This window comes from Daldinia loculata (genome assembly GCF_022478755.1).
Source record: "Daldinia loculata strain CBS 113971 unplaced genomic scaffold F4817scaffold_6, whole genome shotgun sequence".
Lineage (NCBI taxonomy): Eukaryota > Fungi > Ascomycota > Sordariomycetes > Xylariales > Hypoxylaceae > Daldinia > Daldinia loculata.
This window is the reverse complement of record NW_026054860.1, coordinates 373,321-399,352: the sequence shown is the minus strand read 5'-3', so window position 1 is coordinate 399,352 and position 26,032 is coordinate 373,321. Positions and strand designations below refer to the sequence as shown.

General features: G+C 47.4%; 9 protein-coding genes and 1 non-coding gene across 10 annotated transcripts; 4 read left to right on the top strand and 6 right to left on the bottom strand.

Annotated features, from left to right (window-relative positions):
* The first annotated feature begins 280 nt into the window (after positions 1-280).
* On the top strand, positions 281-2,430 carry F4817DRAFT_327055 (glycoside hydrolase family 27 protein). The gene is made up of 2 exons (XM_049301977.1): positions 281-1,363; positions 1,422-2,430. The coding sequence occupies exons 1-2, from the start codon at positions 792-794 to the stop codon at positions 2,275-2,277; spliced, it is 1,428 nt and encodes a 475-aa protein (XP_049162417.1). The 5' UTR covers positions 281-791; the 3' UTR covers positions 2,278-2,430.
* Positions 2,431-2,688: 258 nt separating this feature from the next.
* On the bottom strand, positions 2,689-2,804 carry F4817DRAFT_t27. Its single transcript has one exon. It is a non-coding gene; the product is annotated as a tRNA-Pro (tRNA).
* Positions 2,805-3,150: 346 nt separating this feature from the next.
* Positions 3,151-5,683, top strand: F4817DRAFT_327053 (uncharacterized protein). The gene has a single exon (XM_049301976.1). It carries the CDS (start codon positions 3,459-3,461, stop codon positions 5,439-5,441), a length of 1,983 nt encoding a protein of 660 aa, XP_049162416.1. The 5' UTR covers positions 3,151-3,458; the 3' UTR covers positions 5,442-5,683.
* A 417-nt stretch (positions 5,684-6,100) lies between these two features.
* On the bottom strand, positions 6,101-9,740 carry F4817DRAFT_327049 (NAD(P)-binding protein). Its single transcript, XM_049301975.1, has 6 exons — positions 9,540-9,740; positions 9,304-9,482; positions 8,002-9,225; positions 7,516-7,944; positions 6,786-7,390; positions 6,101-6,691 (listed from the first exon to the last, which is right to left on the bottom strand). The coding sequence occupies exons 2-6, from the start codon at positions 9,460-9,462 to the stop codon at positions 6,394-6,396; spliced, it is 2,715 nt and encodes a 904-aa protein (XP_049162415.1). The 5' UTR covers positions 9,463-9,482; positions 9,540-9,740; the 3' UTR covers positions 6,101-6,393.
* Positions 9,741-10,526: 786 nt separating this feature from the next.
* On the top strand, positions 10,527-11,492 carry F4817DRAFT_312545 (P-loop containing nucleoside triphosphate hydrolase protein; the record flags this gene model as incomplete). Its single annotated transcript, XM_049300141.1, has 2 exons — positions 10,527-10,824; positions 10,906-11,492. The coding sequence occupies 2 exons, from the start codon at positions 10,527-10,529 to the stop codon at positions 11,490-11,492; spliced, it is 885 nt and encodes a 294-aa protein (XP_049162414.1).
* A 261-nt stretch (positions 11,493-11,753) lies between these two features.
* Positions 11,754-13,385, bottom strand: F4817DRAFT_356563 (extracellular mutant protein 11-domain-containing protein; the record flags this gene model as incomplete). The annotated part of the gene is made up of 1 exon (XM_049305805.1): positions 11,754-13,385. The coding sequence occupies one exon, from the start codon at positions 13,383-13,385 to the stop codon at positions 11,754-11,756; it is 1,632 nt and encodes a 543-aa protein (XP_049162413.1).
* Positions 13,386-14,414: 1,029 nt separating this feature from the next.
* F4817DRAFT_238929 (uncharacterized protein) lies at positions 14,415-16,010 on the bottom strand. The gene is made up of 7 exons (XM_049299005.1): positions 15,789-16,010; positions 15,579-15,671; positions 15,362-15,406; positions 15,245-15,310; positions 14,836-15,189; positions 14,680-14,779; positions 14,415-14,509 (listed from the first exon to the last, which is right to left on the bottom strand). Exons 1-7 carry the CDS (start codon positions 15,816-15,818, stop codon positions 14,475-14,477), a joined length of 723 nt encoding a protein of 240 aa, XP_049162412.1. The 5' UTR covers positions 15,819-16,010; the 3' UTR covers positions 14,415-14,474.
* On the top strand, positions 15,904-17,157 carry F4817DRAFT_239038 (uncharacterized protein). Its single transcript, XM_049299006.1, has 4 exons — positions 15,904-15,975; positions 16,043-16,077; positions 16,135-16,218; positions 16,288-17,157. Exon 4 carries the CDS (start codon positions 16,359-16,361, stop codon positions 17,100-17,102), a length of 744 nt encoding a protein of 247 aa, XP_049162411.1. The 5' UTR covers positions 15,904-15,975; positions 16,043-16,077; positions 16,135-16,218; positions 16,288-16,358; the 3' UTR covers positions 17,103-17,157.
* Positions 17,158-17,211: 54 nt separating this feature from the next.
* F4817DRAFT_312541 (MFS general substrate transporter) lies at positions 17,212-19,145 on the bottom strand (the record flags this gene model as incomplete). Its single annotated transcript, XM_049300140.1, has 5 exons — positions 17,212-17,568; positions 17,618-17,950; positions 18,001-18,151; positions 18,198-18,716; positions 18,790-19,145. The coding sequence occupies 5 exons, from the start codon at positions 19,143-19,145 to the stop codon at positions 17,212-17,214; spliced, it is 1,716 nt and encodes a 571-aa protein (XP_049162410.1).
* Positions 19,146-21,610: 2,465 nt separating this feature from the next.
* F4817DRAFT_327021 (WD domain-containing protein) lies at positions 21,611-25,075 on the bottom strand. Its single transcript, XM_049301974.1, has 3 exons — positions 24,807-25,075; positions 22,066-24,745; positions 21,611-22,007 (listed from the first exon to the last, which is right to left on the bottom strand). Exons 1-3 carry the CDS (start codon positions 24,915-24,917, stop codon positions 21,670-21,672), a joined length of 3,129 nt encoding a protein of 1,042 aa, XP_049162409.1. The 5' UTR covers positions 24,918-25,075; the 3' UTR covers positions 21,611-21,669.
* Between the last annotated feature and the right edge of the window lie 957 nt (positions 25,076-26,032).

Below are 26,032 nucleotides of genomic sequence, written 5' to 3'. Positions count from 1 at the left end.
ATTTCACCAGGGGCCCTGATATTCCACCACAAGCTAATTTACATAGTTTTTCTTCGTCATATATATTAAAACAGGCAATTGTTAACAGCAACTGCAAGTATGGTGCTTGTAACCCGTGCTTCTGTTTGAGATAGGAAGCGGTCGCCGCAACCCAATGAAGACAAGATGTAAGCCAGTCACAGGCTTCGGCTATAAGGGGAAGAGTTATAATCTGTATTGAGACTGCTAGTCTCGTGCAACGTACAACAGTCGCACAAGGCAATATCTTACTTAACTGAATTTCCTATCAAAGTCATTATGTATGTGTAGGTAACCATCAAGTTCGTATAATCTCCCATGAAAGGCTAAAATCTCATAACCTCGTATTGAATCATTGATGGTTGCGCTTTTATTTGGAATTGCAACATACGTTGACGAAAAGTTGTCTTTCACGTCGTACAATCTAGCCAATAGCTTACTTATGCCGTTACATTGAATCCACAACTTGTCCGTAAATAGTAGTCAGAAGCTGACGCCAGCTAAAAGGGGGGCCATTGCTGGCGATAAACCCCTACCGCCGACCGCCATCATAAGCGTGAGCCTCACAAGATCAACCCTATCATGGGATATGTCACGATACTTTGCTCCGGTCTTCCGCATCCTAGGAGAACTCATTGCCGGCTACCCGGTGATAGCTCATCGACCATCGTAGGACACTAAAAGGCACGGGTTTTAAGCAGCGGCTTAATATCCAGATACCACCTCTAATCTATCCAGACAGTGTCGAGACTTACTCACTATCCTAATTTATCATGATACCCCGACGCTCTATTTTAGTAGCCGCGAGTGGCACTTTGACGGCTGTTATTGCCTTAGCTGCGTCTGAGCCCGTCTTAAATGTCGTTCAGATCGAAACAACTCCTAATGGCTTCACGAGTTCACCAAGGGGATGGAACTCTTTCGGTATACAGGCCAACCCCAATACAACGCCGGGCTTTTCATTCAACCAGACTGGAGTGATAAGCCAATGCGACGTACTCGCTCAAACCACTACACTTAAAGACGCCGGATATGTATATTGCAGTCTCGATTCTGGATGGTCTGTAGGTGGCAATGGCGATGAGTTCGGACGTATCATTTATGATTCGTCTATATTTGATATTCCGAGCTTAGCCAACCACTTACACGCCGAAGACTTACTCCTCGGCGTGTACGTTGTGCCCGGAGCTTTCACTGCCGACGAGGCCAAAACTATCCTTGGGACGAGCGTCACTATTGGTTCGGTATGCTCCGGCGATAACGGCTTAGCCCGCTGCAATTTTGACTACTCTCAACCGGCCGTTCAAGAATGGCACAATTCTGTTGTGAACCAATTCGCTTCTTGGTAAGTTTCCAGATCGAAGATAAAACCCAGCTGTTTGAAGCTAATACTCGAGTAAAAGGGGCGTCGATTTCATCAAGCTTGATTTTGTAACGCCGGGGTCACCATCAAACGGCGCAAACCTGCCTCCTGACTTGAGTGGCGAGGTCATTGCGTATCACCAAGCTATTGCACAGTCGGGACGGGAGATACGTCTGGATATTTCGTGGAAGCTGGACCGTTCACAGGAGTATTTCGACATCTGGGAGACGAATGCCGACTCTATGCGCACCGACCAGGACATCAATAATTCCGGGGAGTCAACATTTGTCTCTTGGGAAGTTGTCCAGCGGGCCATCGACAACTACCGACAGTACATTACTACCGTGATGGTGTATAATACAACTCTAACCATATACCCCGACATGGATAACCTGTTCGTAGGTAATCCTGCCTCGGTGTCAGGCGTGACAGATGACGAGCGCCAGACTATCATGACACATTGGCTCGGAGCCGGTGCCAACCTTATCATCGGCTCTGATTTAACCAACCTTGATACCTTTGGGCTCAATCTCTTGACGAATCCAGATGCTATTGCAATTGCTGACTTTACTTCCCACCACCCGATGCAACCCCGTAACCCGGGAACTGGCCTCCCCGGCTCTCAACAGTTACAGGCGTGGATCGCTGGGCCAGACGCGTCAGGGGTCGCCGTGGTGGTAATCGCTAACTACGGCCCAGACGAAGGCCAAGGCGGTTTTGGGACTTCATTGTCGGGCGTGCAGACTATTATGGTATCATGGGACGACCTCGGGATTAGTGGGGGGTTTGAGGTCCATGATGTATGGGCTAATAATGATTTAGGGGCTGAAAGCTCGGGGTTGACTGTGCAGCTTGGGGAAGGACAAAGCGTTTTATACAAGCTCACTCAATCATAGAAAACACCGGAAATAATAATTTCGCGGATTAATTAGCTGAGAATTACTATTAGATTGATCTTATTCTGCCGTCCTTGTTAGGATTCTAGATGAGACGTCTAGTTATTCTAGGAAGAAGTTAAAAACCAAATAAGAACCAAATAGAGTTGACGGGAGTCTACGAAAGACGTACAATTACGTAAGACGTGTAATAGGAGGTGCTAAGGAGACTTGACCGAGCCAATCAGATCTCACCCAGCAAATTTGGAGATTTGGAGGTGTCCAAGTTGATGTAACATATGTTCCATAAAATAGTTACAATCCAATATTCAATATTTCCACTTCAGAGAATGATTTCAAGACAGAAAAAAATCACAAAAAATTATCTTGCATCGAATTAATACATCAAATGTAAATCATGTAAAAATAAACGGGCTCAACCGGGATTCGAACCCGGGACCACTCACATTTTCAATCCCTTTTAAAAGAGACCGGGAGTAGAGCATAGCTAACCCGAAGCGAGTATCTTACCACTGGACCATTGAGCCGTGTTTTTGTTATGATTGGATGGAATTCCTAGTTTTTGTGTTTGTTTACATATATCTAAAGCAAGAAAGTGTGGGTCTATATAAATTTGTTAAGTTCTGCTGAGTTCGTAAAGTGTGAAGTTGCCTGTGCAACTAACTTAATATGGTAGCTTTATTTCGTAACATGCTCCGGATTGGAGTAGCATCCGACCCTTCTGCACGGGGACCCTGGCTCTGGAAGTCTGGGCAAGCGCAAGCCTTGGAAGGGTGGACTTCTCCAAGATTGAGGCCATACGTAATAAAAAATGTACGAAGTATGTATTTCTCCTTGGTCATTCGTACTTGTCATTTGTAACTTGTATTTGCATTTACCTAACGTGACTTCTTTTAAGCTGCAAGTTGCACCACTTTCAAACCACCTTTAGACCATTTCTTCCAACTAGTCAGCTGTCTTTCTTTTTTGACGCCTATATTTTTACTTTTATATTATGCGCCTTCGTTGATTCTTTTGAGTCCGTGAATAACAAATTTCCCAATCCATACCTCCGATACTACATATAGCAAGCCCCCCCTTGTCATATATATTTTTTAAATTCCAGTCGAGACTCAACGCTCAACTACCATAAACGACGATGCTTTACTCGCTCGACATAGTTTCGTTTGGCTCGACGTAAAATGTTTCTTTCGAGCTTACTCGGTGCCTCGTCTGGACGGAGGGGTTCCTTTAAATCAAGCAGGTCCAAGCAATCCCATCGTTCTCCTGATGTCTCCCCGTCGCGTCCCCGAAACTTTACTTCCTCTGCTCCTGAGTATCTTTCCGACGAGTCGCAAATCCAGCCTGCTAGCCAACCGCCGCCAGATGTACTCGATCTAAACCAGAACCTCGAAAGGCTCGCTGCCCTCTTTCCCGATATCCAAGTCGAAGTCTTCAGAGAGATGCTTGCATCCTTTTCCGAAGAGTCGCGATTATTCATCATCACGGACAAGTTGTTAAAGAACCCTGGTGAATTCGTTAAGGGGCGGCGGAGAGCTAGCGAGCATACCGGCTCGGACTCGAACGCTCCAGTCTCGCGAACCGAGGCATTCAGAACGGCGGAATACAAGAAGGCAGTGCGTACTTTAGCGGCGCAAGAGTTTAAGGGTCTATTATCTAGATCCTCGATTGACGCAGTTTTATCCGAGTTCAACTACTCGTATCTCGACGCGCGACAGACCCTCGTGGACCTGTCTTCCAAGACGTGGAAGTTCACTATATCTTCCTTCTTCTTTCGTCGCAAGCCTGTGACTTCTGCCGAGGCCGAGACACATCCCCTTATCATATGGAAATCCGCGGACGATGGGTTGATGGTCCCGACTTTAAAGGCAACTGGTAGTGCCGAATTGGATAGAGAGCTGTTTGAAGAGTTGATAATACCATTGAAAGAACGCGAGCAACTACTGAGAGAGGAAAGGGACCGCGCTATGGCCGTTTCCCTACTTACAGAGGACGCCGAAGCTCACGAAGCCATGTTTGAGTGCAGTTGCTGTTATTCGGATGTGATTTTCGAAGAGATTACCACCTGTACTGCCGAAGGGCATATAGTTTGCTTTAACTGCGTACGCCATTCCATCACCGAAGCGGTTTTTGGGCAGGGATGGCAACGTAGCATCGAGAAGGAAACAGGTGCTCTTCGATGCCCTGCTGTGGCGTCGGTAGAGTGCGAAAGCTGCGTATCTCCCGAGCACATACATCGAGCTATGCAAGGGGAGAAAAACGGAGATGAGATTATACGCAAACTTGACCAACGACTAGCAGAGCATGGTCTTTTGTCCAGTGGCTTGCCTTTGGTTCGATGTCCCTTTTGCACCTACGCCGAAGTCGACGATCTATATATGCCAGCCAGCATATCCAGGCCCAGGATTCGTGTCAGCAATATTCCAAACTTTATCATCATCTTCATTTGCTTGATTATATCTCCTCTTTTATTTCCCATTCTCATATTAGCGTTAGCCTTTGCTATTTTGTGCTTGAATCGTTCGTTTAGGGATTATATGTCTTGGCAATTAGGAGCGGCCGTCATAAGGTACCAGCGTCGCCGTCGCGGGTTAAAATTCAACTGCCAGAATCCAACCTGCCGACGTTCGTCTTGTTTATCATGTTCGAAGGCGTGGGTGGATGTTCACGTCTGCCACGAGTCGTCTCTTGTCGCCCTACGTACTCAAGTGGAGCAGGCGATGTCTATGGCGATCAAGCGTGTCTGCCCCCGATGCAGCACCTCCTTCGTCAAGACAGCTGGATGCAACAAACTGACCTGTCCCTGTGGCTATAAGATGTGCTATGTCTGTCGCAAAAACATTGGTACTCCAAATGAGGGCTACCAGCATTTTTGTCAACATTTTAGGCCCGAGGGCGATGGTCGACAATGTGGCGAATGTAGCAAGTGTAATTTATGGGAAGCTGAGAATACCGAGGAAATCCTTCGAAAAGCTAAGATCGAAGCAGAACGGAAATGGAGAGCATCCGAGAGACGTGAACTGTCTGACGCGGAGAAGGCGTATCTCGAAGATGGTGTAGGCAGCTTTAGTCGAGACAAGAGTCTGGCATGGCTGCTTCCGGGCGGTAAGGTCCCGAGCATTGAAGAGTTCTGTGATTTTATTATAGAGACCTTGTTTGTATAGCGGAACGGATCGGGTTGGGCACGGAGTTTTGGTAAAAAAGGAGCATTATCTGGTTATCGACTGAACCTCTCTTTGAAGTCAAATTTCGAAAGTGAACCTCGCATTGGGAACGGGCGTATGAGAATATATCGGTCGTATGGTAGGGAAAGGGATAGGAGACCATTTGTATGTTATACCCATTAGTAGTATCGTACATGCAACTATTTGTCACAGGCTACGGCCTCTAGTAACACTACTGTATACGATGATGTAGCTATTATTTTGACATAACTACCTCTTATTGTTAAGGCCTGCTGTTGTCGCCGAAGCCCCTATGTTTATAGAATATCCATCTATTTAGGATAGTTCAAGTTAGGTTAGGATGTTAATTACTACGTCGTCGATGTATACCAAGAGGCTGACATAGATGTCGAGAGTGATGGTAAATATATCCATATTCCATTTTATACCCCTGAACTTATGGGAGAATACACGTTTAAAATATAAGAATACGACTAAATAGGCATACTTCTGAGATATGGTTAGATTAAGCATAACATGAGTGAATAGGTACCCAAGTTTTTTACAAGTAGACGTACGCCGTGCATACAAATAGGTTACAACCCGCCGAATCTCGAGGCAGCTAAGCAAAGTTGTTAGGCAAACTACATAATACTCAGTTTATCAGTATAACATACTTGTATTCATGCGCGGATTCCTCCACTTCAAACTGAAAATGTCGCTGTTAACCCAAGTTAAGCTATGTACATACTCGTACATCATCTTTTTACAGCGACGCCCGATCTGACGAACCAAGAAAAGCGGAAAAAGGAGAACTCCCAATGCTAAAAAATTAATGCTCCCTTATATCATCTCATCTCATCTCATCTCATCCGGACTCATACACCCATCCTCCTGCCACTAAATCCCCCACCCATAACCACAACCAGCCAACCCCTTCTCCCAGGCGGATTCACAACTTCCCGCCGTTTCCGCCGCTAACGAGTTCGGCCGCAGCGCCGGAGATAGCCAGGCGGCCCGTCTCCTTAACCTTGGTCTGGAAGACGACCTTGGCGGGGCCCTCCTTCCACATCTCGGTGACGAGGGTCTCGCCAGGTAGCACGGTGCCGGCGAAGCGTACCTTGACGTTGCGGAACGGGCCGAACTTCTCGTAGACGGCCTTGCTCGCCACGCCCATTGAGCATAGCCCGTGCAGGATCGGCACCTTGAACCCGCCCATCTTGGCAAAGCTCGGGTCGACGTGGAGGGGGCTGCGATGTGGTTAGTCTTGAATACTTGGCTTGACTGGTGGTAGACAGAGATATAGGGGAGGATTAGGATGGGAAAAGAAGAAAAAACACTCACTTGTAGTCGCCGCTCAGTCGGTAGATAGCAGCCTGCTCCTCGGTCGTCTTAGTCTCGACGATAATATCCGGGTGTCTCTTCGGCGGGGCATTAGCAGCCGTAGCCGCGCCTCGATCGGCCGGTTTCTTCTGGCCGCCGAAACCTCCGCAACCTCGCAAGAAGACAGTAGCCTCGTTGTAGAAGAGCTCTTCGTTAGTCTCGGCGTTCACGGTGGTGACGCCGTATTTGAGGATAGCAGCGTTGCCCTTGTCCACGACCTCGATCAGCTTGCCGAAGTTCTTGGTCCGGGCCGCCGTCGGGATCGGGTACTTCTTGACCTCGAGGTACTGCTCGCCGTGCAACAGCATCATAGGCGAGAACTTGGGTACTAGCTCGTCCATGCTGAACGGCATGTTGGTGTCGAACTGCGGGATCACGCCGTACGTCGGTAGCACTTGGAAGTTCTCGTCGCCCTCAAATACGTACTGTAGCTCGGTCCTCTTGGCGCCGACGCCTAGGTTGTAGAGCATGCTGTCGCGCTCCGTGTAGGTGTACTCCGTAGGCTGGGACTTGGCAGCCAAAGCATTCTTTTGGGCTTCGAGATATTTGTTACTCTCGGAGGGAGCCTGAGCAAAAAAAAATAAAAAGTCAACATCAATAGTTCATTTGTTTGCTAGACTAGAACATATTACACATATATATACATGATAGTCCGAATAGGAGGACATTAAAGAAAGAGGGCTCATCATACCTTAGATGCCCCTCGCTTGTTCTCCATGTTGGCCATGATCTTCGCCACCGAGTCTTGGGATTTCTCAGGGTGGTCTGCTCGGCCGTCGTCAAAGTCGACAATCTTGGGCCAGTTCTTGGCGACCTCTTCGGGAACCAGCTTAACATCTATCGGGAAGCCAACACCTCCTGACCTCTGCCACCTTGTCCGGCCACACCAACCGCTGCCTACTTCGTATAGGTAACCTGTGGGGTTCTTGGGCACCTTGTCGCTGCAGAGAGCAAGGACAAGAGGAGCAATGTAGTCGGGCTTGAAGGCTTGGACTAGTTCCTCTGGTAATATGGTTCGGGTCATGGCAGTTCCGGCGTTAGGAGCAATGGTGTTGCAGTAGATGTTGTATTTAGCTCCCTCAAGGGCGATGGTGCGAGAGAATCCAAGGATACCGCATTTCTAAGACTTGTCAGCTTTACTTAATTCATTTGACCATTCCATGTTTTAGTCGCTTACCGCTGCCGCGTAGTTTGCCTGTCCAAAGTTACCGTAGATACCGCTCGTCGACGTAGTGTTTACGATACGTCCATACTTCTGCTTAAGGAAGTAGGGCCAAGCTGCCTTGGTGACCTTGTATGTGCTTCGGAGGTGGACATTCAAAACGGGATCCCAAAGGCTGTCATCCATATTGCTAAATGCCTTGTCCCGGAGGATGCCAGCATTGTTGATAATGATATCGATGCGACCAAAGCCGTCAATGGCGGCCTTGACGACCTTGTCACCTTCCTCAGAAGACGCCTTGACACCGACTGCCTTACCGCCCAGTTTCTTGATCTCGCCGACAACAGTATCGGGATCCACCAAGTCGTTCACAACAACTGACGCACCGTGCTTGGCGAAGGCAAGACAGTAGGCACGTCCGATACCAGCACCGCCGCCCGTGACCAAGGCCACACGACCGGTGAAGTCTAACTTCTCACCTTGTTCGTTCGGGCCGAGCTTCATCGACTCTTCAAGGAGAGCTAAGAAGTCGGCGGGGCCAGTCGGGTACTGGGGGTTTGAGAAGTCGACAACCTTGTCCCACTTCTTAAGAATGGCACCTGGTGTATAGCTGTCGTCTGCCTTTAGGAGAAGACCGCTTGACCTCTCCCACCTCAGCTTCGCAACGTGACCACCACCGACTTCGAAAATGCTACCATTCTCCTTAGTGTTGCTCTTGTGGACCAAAACAGCGACGAGGGGAACGACCCAGTCGGGCTTTAGGTTTTCCAAGACGTCCGGAGGCATGACGGTTTGGGTCATGCGACTCGCGGCTATGGGAGCGATGACGTTGGAGATGATGTTGTACTTAGCGCCCTCCTTGGCGAGCGTCTCGGTGAAACCAACCATAGCCAGCTTAGCAGCCGAGTAATTGGCCTGGCCGAAGCTACCGAACAAGCCGGCAGCAGATGCTGTGTTGATGACACGACCGTACTTTTGCTTGCGGAAATGCGGCCAGGCAGCACGTGCACACTTATAAGAGCCCTTGACGTGCACCTTCATGATCAAATCCCAGTCCTCATCTGTCATGTTCTTGAAGCTGACGTCTCGTAGAATACCGGCATTGTTGAGTAGGATATCGATTCGGCCGAAAGCCTTGATGGCGGTCTCGATGATCTTGTCGCCATTCTCGACGCTGTCGTAGTTGGCCACGGCTTGACCGCCAGCAGCTTTGATTTCATCTACGACTACATCGGCAGCCTGATGGTTATAGAAGACACGTTAGCGGACACGTTTGATATGTGGCGTAATTGAAAGATGACTGAGACTCCTATTTACCTTTGTTGAGTTGCCATCACCCTTAAACGAGCCTCCGAGGTCATTGACAACGACCTTGGCTCCTCTTGATGCGAAGAAAGTAGCATATGCCTTACCCAAGCCACCACCAGCGCCGGTGACGACAACGACTTGGTCGTCAAAGCGCAATTCGCTTGCCATGGTGTCGTGTTTTTGAAGCTCTGAAAAATAGGGTATTAGAGGTTGATTAAAATGAAAACTTGGATGGTAGATAATACAGTTGTTGGGTCGGAGATGGCTTCTAATACCCGATTGGCATGGGAGCAGAACTTAAACTTAATGATAGAAAAGCTGGCTTAATTACGGGATGATAGGTCCAAGTTCCTGATAATAAAGACGGGAGCTGGTCAATGTGCCGCATTTGAATTCCGGCTATTCAGCCGAGGCAGCTTTCGCATGAGCTGCCAGGAATGCCGAGGGGCCCCAGATGGATCCACTTCTTGAAAGGACCAGGCAATAGCAAGCCAACTATACTAAATTGGGTATAGCCCCTCGGATTTAGCACATGTATTTCAGGTACATACCCCATACACTTACCGTTATCCTTCGCGCCTTCTTTACAAGACCGTTCACATGTCGACAAACTCTAGACTCTAAAATGCTTACGAATCTTGTATGAAGTCATGCGTACGTTATATGTATAACGCATCACGTGTGCTATTATGTCCATGTCAAGTCTTCTGTAATGCCGGGTCCAAGATTTTAATATTACTGACTAAGGTAGGCATTTAGCCGTATTAGTTAACACAACATGAAGAGCCGAAGTTTTGTATTGCCGCTTTAGTTATAGGAGATTAAAACTTTGAATCTACCAAGTATTTCTCTTTAAAGACTTGCTTATGATCGGTTATGACATTTATTAGATTCTATAAATCGGCTTCCAAATAGACAAATAGACAAATATATACTGAGGGTCTAAATGCATCCAAATAGTCATAGTCCCAACCATCAACTGCTGAACCAAAACAAACTCCCCCGCATTTCCCCATCCCCACAAAGTTAGCCCGGGGGAGCTGATGCTAATGACACTTGCTCTATGTATAATGTTCTATCTATGCATCCTTAAAACGTGCTGTTTGGAAATCTCATGCATGTAATCCCGTTGGGGTAAATAAACGTCAAACGCCCAAATAACCGAACATACAGTATCTGCAGCCGATCACGAGCATCACAAGCATCACAGATGCAATAAGAGATCTGCTAAAATGTCTACAGCGGAGATAATCGACGACAAGAGCCCTATATGCATACCATTTATACTCGAACGGTATAAGCAATATAGCGCCTCTAACTCTACTCGGCCCTTTATCATCGGCCTAAACGGCGTGCAAGGCGCCGGGAAGACAACTTTGGTAAAAGCCCTTGCCTCGAAGCTACAGAATGACGAGGGCCTGCAAACGTTAGTCTGCAGCATTGATGATTTCTACTTGCGGCATGAAGATCAAAAGGCACTGGCAGAGTCTCACCCGGACAATTTGCTAGTCCAGGTCCGAGGCGAGCCAGGTACGACAACTTGCACCCAAAATCTTAAGTCAGAAGGATATTTATTCTTAGGTATTTGATTCTAATGCTACGGTTATGTAGGTACACATGACATGAACTTAGCTCGAGATTTCTTCACGGCTTTATGTAAGGGTCAGCCGGTTAAGATTCCTCAATATGACAAGTCGGCCTATTCGGGCCAAGGCGACAGGGTCCCAGAATCGCAATGGGAGACGATCAACGGCCCGGGTCAACCCAAGATTCAGGTGGTCATCTTCGAAGGCTGGTGTGTTGGCTTTCGGCATTTGAGTCCTGTAGAGGTGTCACTCAAGTGGAATTCGCCAAGCAGGACGCTGCACCGACACCCTTTAGAACACCTGAACTTCGTCAATGAGCGTCTCCGGGACTACGATGTCATCACAGACATGTTCGATGCATTCATCCACATCGACGCCGAAGATACCGAATGGGTGTACGACTGGAGGTTAGAGCAGGAAGCCATGTTGCGGAGGGAGAGAGGGGCAGGTATGACGAACGAGCAGGTTGTCAAGTTCGTCGATGCCTATTATCCCGCGTACGAACTTTTTTCCGGCAAGCTGAGAGATGGGCTGTTCGCCGACAAACCCAGATGTCAGTTGAGATTAATTGTCGGTAAAGACAGAAAAGTCAAACAGACAGTCATCGTTTGATACGCGAGTAAGCGGGTATCTTACCAAGTAGCCTCACTTAATGTGAAAAGGCCCAATAGCATCATTTGTTGCCGTACATAGAGTATCGGATTGAAAGCGCAAACACCATAGCTCCAGCCCATGTTATAATAACAGCAACCTCACAGCCCAAGCTAACGCACAGCCGTATATCCTTCCCTGTAGAATGAGTTCGTAAACATCCGCCGGCGGCAAGTTATCGGTCACGGAGAGCCTGCGGTGCCGCGTACTTGCGTACTTGATTCAATCGAACTCCTTTCCGTTCATCATGCCCTCGCCTTCGTTTTTGAGTTCGGCGAGAGTGCTGTCAATTGTTCGGATCTTACTCCTAACAGCTTCGTCCCGGTCGGCAATCTCGTTCTCGAAGTCTTGTATTACTGTTCGCTTCGTTTGGCGGGCTTCTCTAAACCGTTGCATAACCTCACCAAATCTTTCAAGAAACCAATCCCCAGAGATCTCCCAGTCTTTAACAGGCATCTTAGAAAAAAACTCCATTTGACTTTCCTGGTCCTTGTCAAAAAAGTGATCAAGTTTCTCTGGTAATGTGCCTCGGGGTGGTCCTATCGCCGACTGGGCCTCTGCTTGGGCTGGGTCAAAATCGAATACTTCATCCTTGAGTTCGGAATAGTCCATTGCCGCCAGAGCCCCATCATCGTAGTCAAGCTCGTATCGACGCTTCTTTGGATTAGAAACACGCTTCTCTATCGATGAGCGAGGCATCGCGCTCTCGTGCAATCCTAGCCCGCCTTTATTACCACCTTTGATAAAAAGTTGTCGATTGAGTTGAGGCTTAGGTTTCGCGACTAGCTTAGGCGCAGGCGGAGCAGGACTCTCGCGATCTGACTCGTTCGGATGGCTAACCATAGGTGTATCGGTGTCAGCAAAAATAGTCGAGCGGCGGTGTTGGTGTTCTGGTAATGTCTTCACTCTTAAGTGTACGGAACGTTCAGATATTGCATCATCATCATCTAAATCATTATCAGGAATTGGGTAGGCCTCACGTGGAGGCGAAGATACGATATTTTCTTGAGGAAAGGCAGCCCTTTCGGAGAAGGAACCACGACGGCTAGTACGTAAAGCCAACGCTTTAGTATGATGAAGCCGCTTAGCGGAAGGGGTCTTTTCTGGGCTCGTCTGATATGGACTATCTTCTGACTCTTGGTCAAGTTCCGGAGATGATACTCCCTTCAGGTGGCCACGGTGATTCCTAGCATCCGGTGTCGAAGCACTTCTAGTAAGAGGACCACCTACTACATCTATCATCCCGTTAGGTCCAATAACGAAAGGGGCATGTTGATTCGGCATATTGACTTCCTCCTTGGCAGGGGGGCGAGGGCGTGGGGTATTCCCTCTCTGTTGGTAAGTAATGGGCGCCCGAAAAGGCATTCGATACATAGAGGTGCCTGCCGCGTTTGCGTCAACATTGCTAGCGGTGTCGCTAAACATGGAGCCATCTACCGTCGAACCCTCCCAGAATGGCGCTGGTCGCCGCGAAGATTGAATGGGCTCAGAAGCAACGGTTCCCGATCGCCGTATGTTAAGTGACGTATCTCGGGTATGGCCAGTACGACTAGCAGGAACAGGTAGCTTAGCTGCCGCGACGGCAGCAGCTCTATTGGAATTTGCATTGACTATAGGTGCGCGTGATCGTGGAGGCGAATTTTGCGTTGCCTGTACCGCCTGGGCGGGTTGCGACGCCGCAGGCGTAGGTTGAGGTAGATAGACGTGGCGTTGGGGAAGGTGGCTTTGGCCATCATGTCCCGTTCCTGGCCCAGATCCAGCAGGAGCAGGTTGGCTATTATTGAGCCCGTTGCTCGTGACCCAAGCTTGCATTTTTGTCTTTGAATGCTTTAGGAACTGGCTGGCTGGCGGCATCTGAACGGGGGCAGATTTGGTGATGCTTCGGAAAGAAAGACACATAAGCTAAGTTTGTTTACTTTTCGTAAGCTCTGTCTATATCCGTTACGCGTTCAATGGCTGTGAATCTTTCGTGGTCCCAATGTTGACGTGTTTGACCACGGATGGTAGTTGAATCGGGCGGATGACAGGCGGAGAGGTCGAGCTTAATTATTATGTATTATGCCGCCATCCTGCCCAATGCGACGACGAGGTTGGGTCGCAATGTTTACTGGTGAGGCATGAAGATGGCCTTGGAAGGTCTAAATAGAGGGCGAAAGATGGCGGTCCAATAGTTGAATTGGTGAAATGGTTGACTGGTGGGGAATTGCAGCAAGACCTTTTTTGATTTAGAAGCCTCGCGACTTCTCCTGCACGTAGTCGAGTCACTGTCGCGTCTGCAATGTTTTAACGCCTTTCCGGGTTAAAGTTAAGTGGGGCTATTATATGGGCCCGTGCATCCACGCTGCCATCCATGCTGCCATGCTAGCGCACGGGTCACCCCCGGATTCCTTTTTAGAGCATCAACCCCCACGACTTATTCTCTTCCCCAATTACCTCAGACCATATCATTTATATCATTTAAGAGGTCGCCTCACCACGTCTCTGTTTTCTAGATGCCGCTAGATGACTTGTCCTGCATGACCTCTTTCACCATTTGTGTGATATCCGGCCACTTAGCTATCACGTCGCGCCTATCTACCTGTGCGAAAGGAGCGCATTGAACGATTCATCCCGATGCAATGCCACCTTGCTCGCGTCTAATTTCTTATGGCCGTTGGGCAGCAGACAAACATGCCATCCAAGGCTTTTGCTAAGGGCATTCAGGTTGCTTACTTTAAACCTCTCATTATCCTTCGCGGCAACGGAGCTCCCCACTCCTATTGCTCCTGTTCTATGTATATGCGATGCAAGCACGGAGTTCAGATAGCAGACGCTGTGGAGTGACTTCATTTCAATTTACGTGGCTTCAGACCAATCGATCTATCGCGAGGCTAATTCAAGGCTAAAGAAAGGGAGTGACATTCTATCCAATATCCCTTGGACCTATCCGAAACCCAGGATTGCTCAAGCAACCGACTTTTTCATATACACAAGGTTCACTATAGTCCTAAGTGTTAGCAATTCTGAAATACGCCGAGACTTGGAAAACACATGTGAGTCGTCAGGCCTGTTCCACGAGCCCCTGGCCCTCGATCAGGTCGAGAGGGGACGACAGCACATGCTCTGAAGTAACACAAAGGCCCCGAAACGACTAAGATGTACTACTTACTGGATGCACTGATTCCTTCGTGCGGGTTCCATATGTATGCACCTTTCTCTCGTCGAAGTACCTCGTACCCCTGACCGATATACCAGTCTTCATTGGAAACCTGCATCAACACGTTTTAGGAGTGCTACAACTTCTAACAATACTGCCACGACTTACCACTGGCGGAGGAATACGTCCTTCCCCATATAGGAGGTCTCGTATCTCTGGTTCGGTCTGCATTTCCTTTGATAGGGTGTCCAAAGCTACTATTTTTGCATTCATTGGGCTTCGCGTGGCTAGCGTCTCAATTTTGGACATGGCTCCGGCACCAAATCCACCTCCATGGAGCGCCCGCGAAATGTACAGTTGATGAACCCACACGGTCCCGGTAGCTGGAAGGCCAAGTTTGATGTCCTCATCGGGTTCGTGGACATCGAGAGCAACATGGCCAATAGGGATAAACTCCACCATGGTTGGCTGCCGCGGGACGAGCCGAATTTCTGCTGCTGTATCCCTCAACGGGCTTGCCTCCTTTGTACAAGGTTTTAGGTCATCTAGTATATTGGCCGGGCAATCATAAGCATACCTTCGAATAGGCACTAGTGTGCTGCTCGAGTACCTTTTCTCTATCCGGAAAAGCATCCGAAAGGAGCTAGGTAATCTATCAGCTACCACAAAGCTAAGAGGAGATTATAGAACTCACAACCCAGTAAAATATCTTTCCACCTTTCTGTGCAGCCTCTACCCACTATAGAATCTAGAATTAGAAGTTGCCATTCACGGAAATTTTCGGATCACATTGCGCGATCTCAAGTTACGGGAACCGGCTCGGTAATCTATAACTCTCGGACGTGCCCGGAGGGTGTGTATATGCTCTCGAATGGCAACATGGAGCAAGATGTAACGAAGGATATACTTGCCGATGGTACTTCGTCAGCCCTCCACCCACAAGTAACACGTTGGTCATACATCCTCTGTACATGATCTGGGCTTGAATGGTCCCAGGGGAGAAGCTACGTAGTATTCAAAGATGTCAGTACTTGTTATTGGTATCGTTGAATATAGTAGCGTTAATGAGATAAGCGCCGATACAATATAATAGTAAGTAAATTGCCAAGGGTGAAGCGAACCTCTACTTTCCAGGCATGCTTAGACCCCATGATTACTAGGTGTATTAGTAGTGTAAACCGAGTTTAAAAGATCAGTTATGAACTAAGATAGATAGATGTCTAGGGGAACCAATTTTCAGATATGAGGTGGGCAAAGGCTTCAAATTCAACCTGAGCTGTCTCAATTTACACGAAGTCAAGATGATAGGTAAGACTTGTTTGTATACTGTCTGAGTCACTCCGATAACCGTATACTAAACCTGCATTTACGATAGAAGTTCTTTACATAAGCGCCGCTATTATAACCACCGTATTACACCTTTCTAAAAAGTATGTTGACGACGAAAAAAGGGCTAACAAAGGCTAGTCCGACCTCGGTTGATGTATTGATGTAACTTACATCATGTAAGGGCGTTACGAACGGGCCACTTGCGACGTTTTAAACCTTATCGTAACGTTATCAGATCTGACGGCACCCCGCTAAAGCTAACAGAACAGAGCTAATGCGACCTCTATGTAGAAAACTCCCTAGCTTCCAAGCTTCATGGGAAACTGCCTAACCTAATCTTATCCACATGCCTTATACAACCCATGGGTCCAAAGCGTAAAGGCCAACCAGAACAGCAGAGCGAAGCGTCCTCTGCGTCGCCCTCCAAACAACGCAAAGCCAATAGTAAAGAGGAAGTGGAGACTTCCGCTTCTTCTGCCTCCTCTTCCAAGCCGCAAGACCGCAACCTCCACCATGGCTTCGAGACGTACCCGCCATCCCGGGTATTCCGACTAATAGAGCCCGGCCCCGTGCTGCTAGTCACGACGGGGTCGCTGGCCGACGAGACCCATAACGTCATGACTATCGGCTTCCACATGGTGATGCAACACGAGTCGCCGCCTCTCATCGGCATCTGTCTCGGGCCCTGGGACGCCTCGTTCGCCGCTCTCAAGAAGAACCGCGAGTGCGTGCTCGCTGTGCCCGACGTTGCAATGGCCAGCGTAGTCGTCGATATTGGGAATTGCTCTGCCGACGAGGAGGATGAGCCCAGCGGCAAGTGGCAGCGCTTCGGGCTGGAAGCCTGTCCGGCTGCGAAGGTCAAGGCGCCGCTTGTAGGCGGCAGCGATGTCATTGCGAATATCGAGTGCGTGGTCGAAGACACTAAGATGGTGAGCAAATACTCCATGTGGGTTCTAAAGCCCGTCAAGGCGTGGCTCAATCCGGACAAGAAGCCCGGAGAGGGCGGCCGCATGTTCCATCACCGCGGCGATGGCACGTTCGTCATTGATGGCGAGGTTCTAGACTTGAAGGATAGGATGATCAAATGGCAGGAATACCAAGATTAAATCATATCTTAACGCACTCCCTAACCTTTTATTTAGTACCGACTACCTAAGTTCGTAATGACGAGTTGACTCTAATCCTAATTTTTTATTCTTCATAAACCATATCCGCCTATTTCTTCTCTCCTTGCTCAGTTTCAGCTGCATTATTAGCTACGGCAGTTGGATTCTCGGAGTTCTCCGAATTACTCTTCTTATCTTTTTCTTCCTCGCCCGGAGAGTTCCCCTGCGTTCCCAGCCGAATAAAAAAGGTCAACACCAAGCATGCCGCAGAGAACGCAATAGACATTTGGAATGTTCTGGTGAATTTGAGCATCGGATCAGCCATGCCTTCAGGCGTCAATTGCACCGAGCTAAAAATTGCTGTCGAAATCCCCATTACGGCAGTATTGGCCAGACGAATAACCACATTAAAAATGCCGCCCGCCAAGGATTGTTTATCTTTAGGCAACGACTGCATCACGTACATCTGGTAAAGTCAGAATTGTCAAAATGTAAAACACAGGAGTGTAACTCACATTGCCCACGTTAAACTGAAGATCAGCACCAGCAACGATCAATATGAGGGCTGGGAACATCAAGGCCCAGTAGCTAGTCTCTATCTTTATGAAAGAGAGCAGCAAGTTGGCAGCGAGGTAGCAGGTGGCACCGAAGATCATAATAACCGTGTTGTTGATGCGATGCATTATGCGACCGGCAACTACGTTCCATAGTAGCCCAGCGATAGCCTGAGGAAGGAGATGAACGGCGACCATGAGGGTAGAATACTGTTTAACTTCCTGCAAGAAAAAGGCTACCCAGAAACAACTAGCGGTAAAGCCCATATTACCGAGGGCAATAGTAGGGATGATCTACAGTTGTTAGTATTAAAGAGGACAAGTATGTCTGGATAAAAACTCACAAAGCTAAAGTTCCAGTCCTTCCAGATGTGTGGAGGCATCAGGGGGTTAGGAAATACCCTTTCCCATAGGATGAAGATTACAAGCAGCACGATGCCAACAACTAACATCGCAATCACATGCGCACTTGCCCAACCATCTTCAGGGCCCAATCTAGATTCGTCAGTATTCGAGGCCCCAAGGTTTCAAGGGTACCTACGTTAAGCCAGCAGTAAACAAGCCCGTCCCAAAAATCGTCAGAATCGTACCGACAATATCGAATTGCTTCAGCGCTTTTAGGCGTTCTTTCAGAGGAGCTCGATCGAAATTCTCGACATCAGGTACTGCCCAGATCGCATGAAGGGTGAAAAGGGCCCAGATAACGCATAGGACGATAAAGGCAGCACGCCAGTTACTCAGTTGAGTAACAATACCGCAGATGATAGTGCCGAACACGAATCCTAACGGGTTCCCTGCACTGAATGCCGAAAACGCCAAGTTCTTCCGTTTCGAAGGGGTGGCGTAGGCCGCGCCCAGTATACCTATGGCCGGAGGAACAACCATAGCGGAGCAAGCACCGAGGATACCGCAGACAATCAGCATCCAAAAGGGGTTTTGGGAGAAAGCCACCAGCAACACGAATCCACTGAAACTGGCCAGACCAGTTATAAACATGGGTTTTCTCCCCAGCAAGTCGGCTAGCTGCCCCAAGGCAAGCTGAAGGGCACCAGCCACAAGTCTATAATAACAAGTTAGTGATATGTAGAACCTACCTACCTAGTTGGGGATTTGGAAAAATATTCTATACGTACGACGTCGCGGCGCTGATCCATGCTATTTCACCCTGTGTCATGCCCAAGTCGCGAGAGACGGGAACTGTGATAACTAGAGCAACACCGGATAGGAAAGATGTCGTGGCGGTTGCTATGGTAGCTTGGAAGATGAAGGATATCTCCTGGAAGGTGTTCTTAAAGCACTCCGGTCGGTCTCCAAACTTCGATTTGATTCTCTCAAGCGTCGACATACCGTGCTCCTCATCGCCATTCGTGGTGTGAATGCTCCCACTAGAGCTGGAGCTTTTAGCTGTCGAATCTACATCTTGCCCGGTTTTGGCTGGGTTGAGCGACATCTCGATGATTTCCGAGGTTTGTCCAGACGGTGCCGCCATTGTGTACGGAGATGTTGTGAATTAGACCTCTAGAAGGCTATTCATATAAGTCGATGAAGCGCGGTGTTAGGCTTCATGTGCCGTAGCGGGAATATTCATGTGAAGTAACAATGACCATTACTCAACAATGGGTATATTAGCACACAATGATTATATAGGTGGCAATAATCGTTGTTAAAGACCACATACTACCTGATATATTCTATCCCTCGGAATAAGGACTCGCGGGGAATAAATCCGACGCCTATGGAGATATGCTCTCTAATCGTAGGTATTCACAAGAAATGTGGGTTATCTTTTTGTCTTACAAGAGATATATGTTTATATTAAGAAGCTACTACGCCCATAATGGACAAGCTTGACTCAGGTCCACTGAATTGCCTACTGAGTCTTGTCCTATTTAAACCATCGTCTTCACACCGTCAGAAGCAACGAGGCTCGCGATTGCCCAAATAGGGACAGATTATCAGTCATGCAATTCTCCCACATCCCACACCCCACATTCCCCCTTTCTCGGCACCCCATTGGCTAAGGACCCCAGCACGGACCAGAATTGGCAACGGAAGCGGAATCGGACCTCATTAACTTCACAGTCTTTAAAGGCAAGAATGACACAGGCACATTGTTAAGTCTGATTTGTCGACTTCTTTGCGCCATTCCTATCCTGTCCTAAAATGGTATCTTTTAAGCCCTTTAAAAATTGTGATTTATTGATATAAGGGGAGTGTATACCTGTGTCACCCTCACAACTTCAGGACGTGGTTAGTTACACGCGTGGAAATAACTTATTCACAACTTCAGGCAAACCGTGCACGTGCTCGAAATCGAATGCATGATGACTTCATGAATCGATATATCAAAGTCGGTAAACTAAAACGACATAGGTTGTTTCAAGTGTTTACACTCCTTACGTGTATGACAACCAAAACATAACACCAACGGAAACAACAACGTACAGAATGGCATACAAACACGTTTCGTACTCCTTAACATTGCGCACAGCGCTGGTAGCACTGGTAGCACTGGATCGAGTCCACTGTCCACATCTGGTTTGATCCATACCAACTGTTCCTCGTACAAAGAGCTAACTTTGCACGACGACATATCTTACGTAGTAACAAACACTGAAGGTTACATGGTAGTATTTAATATACTAAGTGCTACACAAAGTCGAGAGAAGGTATCACGAAGTAGATCTAGAAGGCATGGAATCAACTTTGTTGTTTTGCAAGGAACTCTAAACCTAAACTACGGAGACCAGTGGCTATACATACACACTAAGAACACCTTGTGTAATGGATGTCTCATAGGATCATAACAAAGAGCAATCTAAGACACAGTCTCTCCCATGTAAAAAGAGAATAAAAATTAATGTCAGAAATACTTATCATTAGGTAGGCAACTACTACAATTGTCGGTATCTTGCTATCTTCCTAGTAATCATGATCATTCCTACTTCCACAGCAAAACCCTCATTATATCTTGCAGATAAACTCTTTATTCAACCCCTATTAGCACCAACTACATCTACGGGCCACCTTCAAATTTTATAATCGTGGAAACCCACTAAGCGATGATGACGAAGTAGCTCCTTTATAAAGTATTAGAGCTAGCTCGAGCAATTGATAAGTTACGACTGCATTTTAGTGTGCTATAATTTCGCTCTCCTCTCATCCCTATTATGTATTTCCCTTACCTTCGGGTTTAGAAACCCGCATCGAGTAGAAAGATCTTCTAGGTTATATGACTTATATTTACACAAGGCAGCTATTAATCATGTGTGACCCCAGTTAGGCCACCAGTACCTATGCCAAATCATCTCGTTCGTTGTAATACAGCAGTATATTACAAAGATTAGATGTGTGATAAGGTCTTCGCGTGTAATATAATACATATTAGAAACTTAAGACTTAATCTAACTAGGTACCTAATACATTAAAAACTACCTGGTTGAATCGTCTAAAAGGAGACAATGAAGCTATCTAATTGGCCAAAGCAACTACCCGCTTCGGCGCCCTATTAACAAGAGATCAAAAACTCGCAAGCAAACGCCGTTGATCAATCTCGCTAATTAATATGTATATCGCCATCGCGACTTCGTTTGCGCTTCATTTCATCGTCCCACCGTCTTCGTCTCCCTCATTTGATTCAAAAAGACTTTCTATCCCCGGTTATCAGCACTCTAGTCGACACGTTGTCCACCGTCAATCATGTGCTCTCTCCCGTGCTCTGCTGAGAGCGTGCTCCTGGCCTCATCTTGAATCTCCTTCCATAGTAATAACCATAACCCTTATATAGAAATTCTGTTCTTTACATATATGATCTAGGAAACCTTATCACTACTTAGGTAGCACTTAGTTTTGCGTGGCGGCAAACTTAGTCCCCTGGAAAGGAATCATGACAGACGGAGGACGCTACGTAAAACCTCAGGGGCGTTGGCAGGAAGGTCCCCGTTACGGGGAGAGTTGACTTTCCAAGTACATATTTGAATATAGGTGTATATATCTAACGTGGCAATTCCAAATCATGCGCGTGGGCTTCTCAGGAAGTTCACAACTCCTCCGCAGTAACTAACAAGATTGTCTAATCTATTGCATTCCTCTGCTTGATGTTTCTTCCATTCCGACAGTGCGCTCATTAGGGTATCACTCGCCAAGATCAAATCGAAATGTAGACGAAGGAAGACAGCCATCCAGGCTTGGGTGAGCTCGTAGTCACGACGTGCCACAAGGCGGCTGGTCATGGCGCGGATGAAATGAAGCAGCTCGTTGGTTTCATCATCATCCCCAGTTGTCAGAGAGCGTAATTCCAGGTCCGCCGTGGCCGGAGAGAGAGATTTAAGATGCTCGATGAATTCGGTAACTGTTTAAAGTTAGCTCACAAATATAATGATATAGGGAATATAGGCAATGGCTCTTACAATCCCCAGAAGTAGCTCCCGCTTGCAGTTTATTCGTGAATACTTGCTCTGCCCTGTTCTGATCGAAACGAGTGATCCTCGATTGACTCTGAGCTTGGTCCGTGTTCGGCTGGGCTGCGTCTAGATTTGAGGCGCCGGTGTTGGTTGCTGATGGCAGGAAGAAAGGTGCTTTTTCTGGAGCTTTTGGAGCTTCCGTTGGTTTATTCCTCTGTTTAATCAAGTCCAGGTGCAACAGTGTTTGCCATCTGCTTCGCGGAACCAGACTTAACGTCATCATATCGGCACTGAGCTGATCCACGCCAGGTGCAGTGATTTCATCATCTTCTTGAGAGGCTGCCTCTTCAAAAGCTGCTTCGAGCAAGCCCTGGCCTCCTTCTCCTGATGCCGTCGGTCCCGATATCTGCTTGATTGAATCTTCGGATATTTGTCGGGTTGGAACGTGTGTGAAGAGAGCCTTGTTATTCCATATGTTAACACCCAACTCTCCCTCAGTGGCTGCAGCCAAATATTCCCCCGTTGCTGAGAAGGCTAGTGCGGTGCAAGGTTTCTCTGATCGAATAGCATCAATTAAGTGACCTGTCGGTAGATCCCAAACTCGTATTATAGCATCCTGAGACGCTGCTACTATCCAGCGGCCATCATTAGAGAAAATGAAGTCGTTGATTCTGCCCTGGCATCCCCAGAATTCACGAATAGTTTGTTTCGTCTCAATATCTACGACCCGAATAGAGTTGTCGTCACAGGAAAAGGCTATGAGATCATTTGCAGCATGGTAGCGGCAGCCTATGATTCCTGTCATCGGAGCCCAGTTGATTTCCTCAAGCAGATTTCCTGTAAGGAATTCCCAGAACTTTACTTTGCCGTCCAAGGAGCAGCTAATCACGTATTTGTTCATTGAATCGACAACAATCCCGGTGACTGCTTTCGTATGCTTTCCAATTCCTGGTGCAAAACCAGTTGCGGATCGAGCTTGAAGCTGAACAACGGTATCCGCCTGTCTTAACTGCTGCATTTTGACTTGTCTTGCCTGCGCCGGTGTGAGCTTGGATGGAAATCGTTGGCGGTGTAGTCCTGATTGAAGGTTGAACATATCAATAGATCCGCCAACAGATCCAACGACAGCAAAGGTCCCACATGGGCTCATGGCCACGGATGATACGTTTGCGCCGTCGCCGGTTTGGAATGCCCATCTTCCAGCTCTTTTTCGGCCCCAAAACCAGGTTCGAACAAACGGATCGTCCTTGTGTGCTGTAACCACGCTCTCCCAACCCGTCATACCGCTAATCTCGGCATCTATGGGCTTCTTTTGAGTTTGAGATTTTTGCCACAACACCTGCTTCCCGGGCACGGCACCCATGCCACCATCTCTATTTAAAGAACATGCTATGCATGTGATCTCCGGCGCCTTTAAGTCATCGAGCGTGGTAGTTGGACCACGGCTTAGGGTGCTGCTGTCCAGAATTCCGTATTTCTTAGCCTTCTTGCGTATATTGCCCTGACTCAATTCCGTGCTTTGACCGTCTCGACGAAGACTCCAGCCCCAGAGACTCCTATCCCTACCGCCACTAAGGAGCCATTTATTACCTGCTTCAGCACCTTCAAAATCGGTCGGCAAGAACTGCAAACTGGTGACTGGTGCAGCATGGCCACTCCTCGTGTGTAATATTCGTGGTATAGGCGAAAATGGAGTTTCGTCGAATATCCAAGTTTTTAAGGAATTGTCTCTACCACTGGTAACAATGACGGGCTGGCCGGCAAGGAACTCAATCTTGCTTACACCTCCGCGAATCGATGCCCCCTCCTGCATCGGAGGGTTATGAGCGCTTCTAAGAATGCCCATAATCCTACCACCCTGGTTAAGATCCCAAAATGTGATATCGCCGCTCGACTGCGTAGCTGTCGCCATAACGCCATCTTTGCGCCCATCCTGGCCTGCGCCCATACCGTCCGTGCGGAATGAAATGCTAGTCACGGGCGCATCCTCGGTACCTGCGTTGACCTCAAGCACTTTCTTGTCTGTGAGTACGTTATGAATAACTAAAGGCCCCTCTGCGTATGCGATAGCCATTAGAGAAAGTGCAGGTGTTGGCTGCATGCAAGTGACAGCACCACAGCTTGGAGATGGAGGTAGGATGGTATAGATAAGTTTTCCAGTAGAGATGTTCCAGATTTCAACCCATCCGTTCCGACGTCCAGCGAATATCTTATTTAAGTAGGTCGGCATAGTACATATACCTCCGGTGAGTTCGTTATCGAGCTTTTTCGAAGCCATAGTAAAAAGAGTCGTATAGTGTTCCAATGTCGCCGTCTTCCATACTTCTATTCTTGTCAAGCCACAGGCAACAATCCAAGATCCGAAAACGAGAATCTGCTTAATGGGCTGGTGTAGATCAGAGGGAAGTTCTAACTCGCCAACTTTCTTCCCTCTCTGGAAAACCCATATACCCTGAGAGGAGCCTTCTCGGGAGTCGCCCCAGGCAACAAATACCTTCTGTTTCCAAGCGCATGTCGCCGTGATGGTACTTGGCGTCTGAGGTCGAGTTATGAAGACGAGGTTGAGGCCGCGTTTAAGGTCATAAGTCTGGAGCGAGCGGCCTATAGATGTTGTAACCTGGAAGGTAGTATTCCCGAGAGGAACAGAGGTGAAGGGCACATTAGTAGGAGAAACGAGGCCGATTGTCTTAACACTGTATATTAGAACTAGGCATGGCTATTGCGATTCTAAAAGTGTCTGAACATACCCGATATGGAGCAAATATCCTAGACTGTTGCGATGTGGATGATTTGGATTTCGCAACAGAATTGAGCTTCTGACGCTTGACCAATGGTCCTTCTGGCTCTGAATGAGGCATTATAACGAATTGCTCGTCGGAATAATTGTTGAGCCCCTATGTGAATTGAGCTTTAACTGCCAGAGCTTTCGTGGTCGCATCTAGCATCTAGGAATCGCAGCGCAACGACTACTCAGCCATCTGTAAATGGATTTTTTTTTTCTTAGGACGGAACAGCGCGAAGCATTTTTGGCGTCTTGTACTAGGTACCTTGGCCCCACTATCTTATCCTAAACTACTGGTAAAGTACTTAGAGATACGACTGCTATTGATAGAGCTTTTGTATTTGAAATTTATAAGGATAATCTACAACTACTGCAATTGACTCTAGGGACAACTAACTTCAATGATTTGGCTTATAGTGATCATCTTATTACAAGTTACTTACTCAACTTCAATCTTCAAGGACAATTGAAGTATTGAATAGGTACCTATCTAAGGTACCTATACATTTAACTAGCTTCAATGCTGTAATTCTTATCATTATCGATAACTACATGTATCAATAGCAGTATCGCTGTATGTATCGGTAGTTATCGCTGTTATCGATCTATAGCCCCACATGATGACAAAACATTGTCAAAAGGTTTATCGCATATGCGCGCCACTGTTTGTACTCAGAAAATATATACAATTTTAACCCTTTTAATGTCTAAGAGGATACTTTTTTATTCGAGGGAAAGATATTCTTAACCAGATACCTAATAACACCTTATGTTAGGTACTTAGGCTAAGGTAATAGTTTCTTACTTTCACCGCCTTAATACTTGTTGAAAATAACAAAACTAACCGTCGTACTAAGCGCCACACCACCTCAATTATTCCATACTATTGGCTGATTACCCCTGTGACCTTGGCATTGGACGTCATGTCATTGGCATGTGTTCAAGACGCCACCATGAGGTACATTATCATGTTGCCAATGATGCGGTTTACAGAATTCCCACCATACAAAATTCCATAATTACAGTAGCATCTCGGCTTTCTTTCAACGAATCCGATAACAGAGGGAGGTCTTGTTTGTCTGATGGTCTACATCTTTCACTGGCCCACTTGCCCACCACGTATACTCCTAGCCGTGGACCGCAGATGCGATTATCAAATTGTCTATCTGAGCTTCCAATGGAGTTCATGAT

What these genes read in the sequence shown, in the direction of transcription:
- F4817DRAFT_327021 (XM_049301974.1), bottom strand. Translation starts at nt 24,917, where the DNA reads ATGCCTCATTCAGAGCCAGAAGGACCATTGGTCAAGCGTCAGAAGCTC. An exon ending in GGATATTTGCTCCATATCGG is followed by an intron (nt 24,746 to 24,806) that starts GTATGTTCAGAC and finishes TACAGTGTTAAG; the next exon opens with ACAATCGGCCTCGTTTCTCC. An exon ending in GGGAGCTACTTCTGGGGATT is followed by an intron (nt 22,008 to 22,065) that starts GTAAGAGCCATT and finishes AACTTTAAACAG; the next exon opens with TTACCGAATTCATCGAGCAT.
- F4817DRAFT_327053 (XM_049301976.1), top strand. Translation starts at nt 3,459, where the DNA reads ATGTTTCTTTCGAGCTTACTCGGTGCCTCGTCTGGACGGAGGGGTTCC.
- F4817DRAFT_238929 (XM_049299005.1), bottom strand. Translation starts at nt 15,818, where the DNA reads ATGGGGTCTAAGCATGCCTGGAAAGTAGAG. An exon ending in AGCATGCCTGGAAAGTAGAG is followed by an intron (nt 15,672 to 15,788) that starts GTTCGCTTCACC and finishes AATACTACGTAG; the next exon opens with CTTCTCCCCTGGGACCATTC. An exon ending in GAAAGATATTTTACTGGGTT is followed by an intron (nt 15,311 to 15,361) that starts GTGAGTTCTATA and finishes TAGATTACCTAG; the next exon opens with CTCCTTTCGGATGCTTTTCC.
- F4817DRAFT_327055 (XM_049301977.1), top strand. Translation starts at nt 792, where the DNA reads ATGATACCCCGACGCTCTATTTTAGTAGCCGCGAGTGGCACTTTGACG. An exon ending in GTGAACCAATTCGCTTCTTG is followed by an intron (nt 1,364 to 1,421) that starts GTAAGTTTCCAG and finishes CTCGAGTAAAAG; the next exon opens with GGGCGTCGATTTCATCAAGC.
- F4817DRAFT_327049 (XM_049301975.1), bottom strand. Translation starts at nt 9,462, where the DNA reads ATGGCAAGCGAATTGCGCTTTGACGACCAAGTCGTTGTCGTCACCGGC. An exon ending in AGGCAAACTACGCGGCAGCG is followed by an intron (nt 7,945 to 8,001) that starts GTAAGCGACTAA and finishes GACAAGTCTTAG; the next exon opens with AAATGCGGTATCCTTGGATT. An exon ending in CGACTGAGCGGCGACTACAA is followed by an intron (nt 6,692 to 6,785) that starts GTGAGTGTTTTT and finishes ACCACATCGCAG; the next exon opens with CCCCCTCCACGTCGACCCGA.
- F4817DRAFT_239038 (XM_049299006.1), top strand. Translation starts at nt 16,359, where the DNA reads ATGGGTCCAAAGCGTAAAGGCCAACCAGAACAGCAGAGCGAAGCGTCC.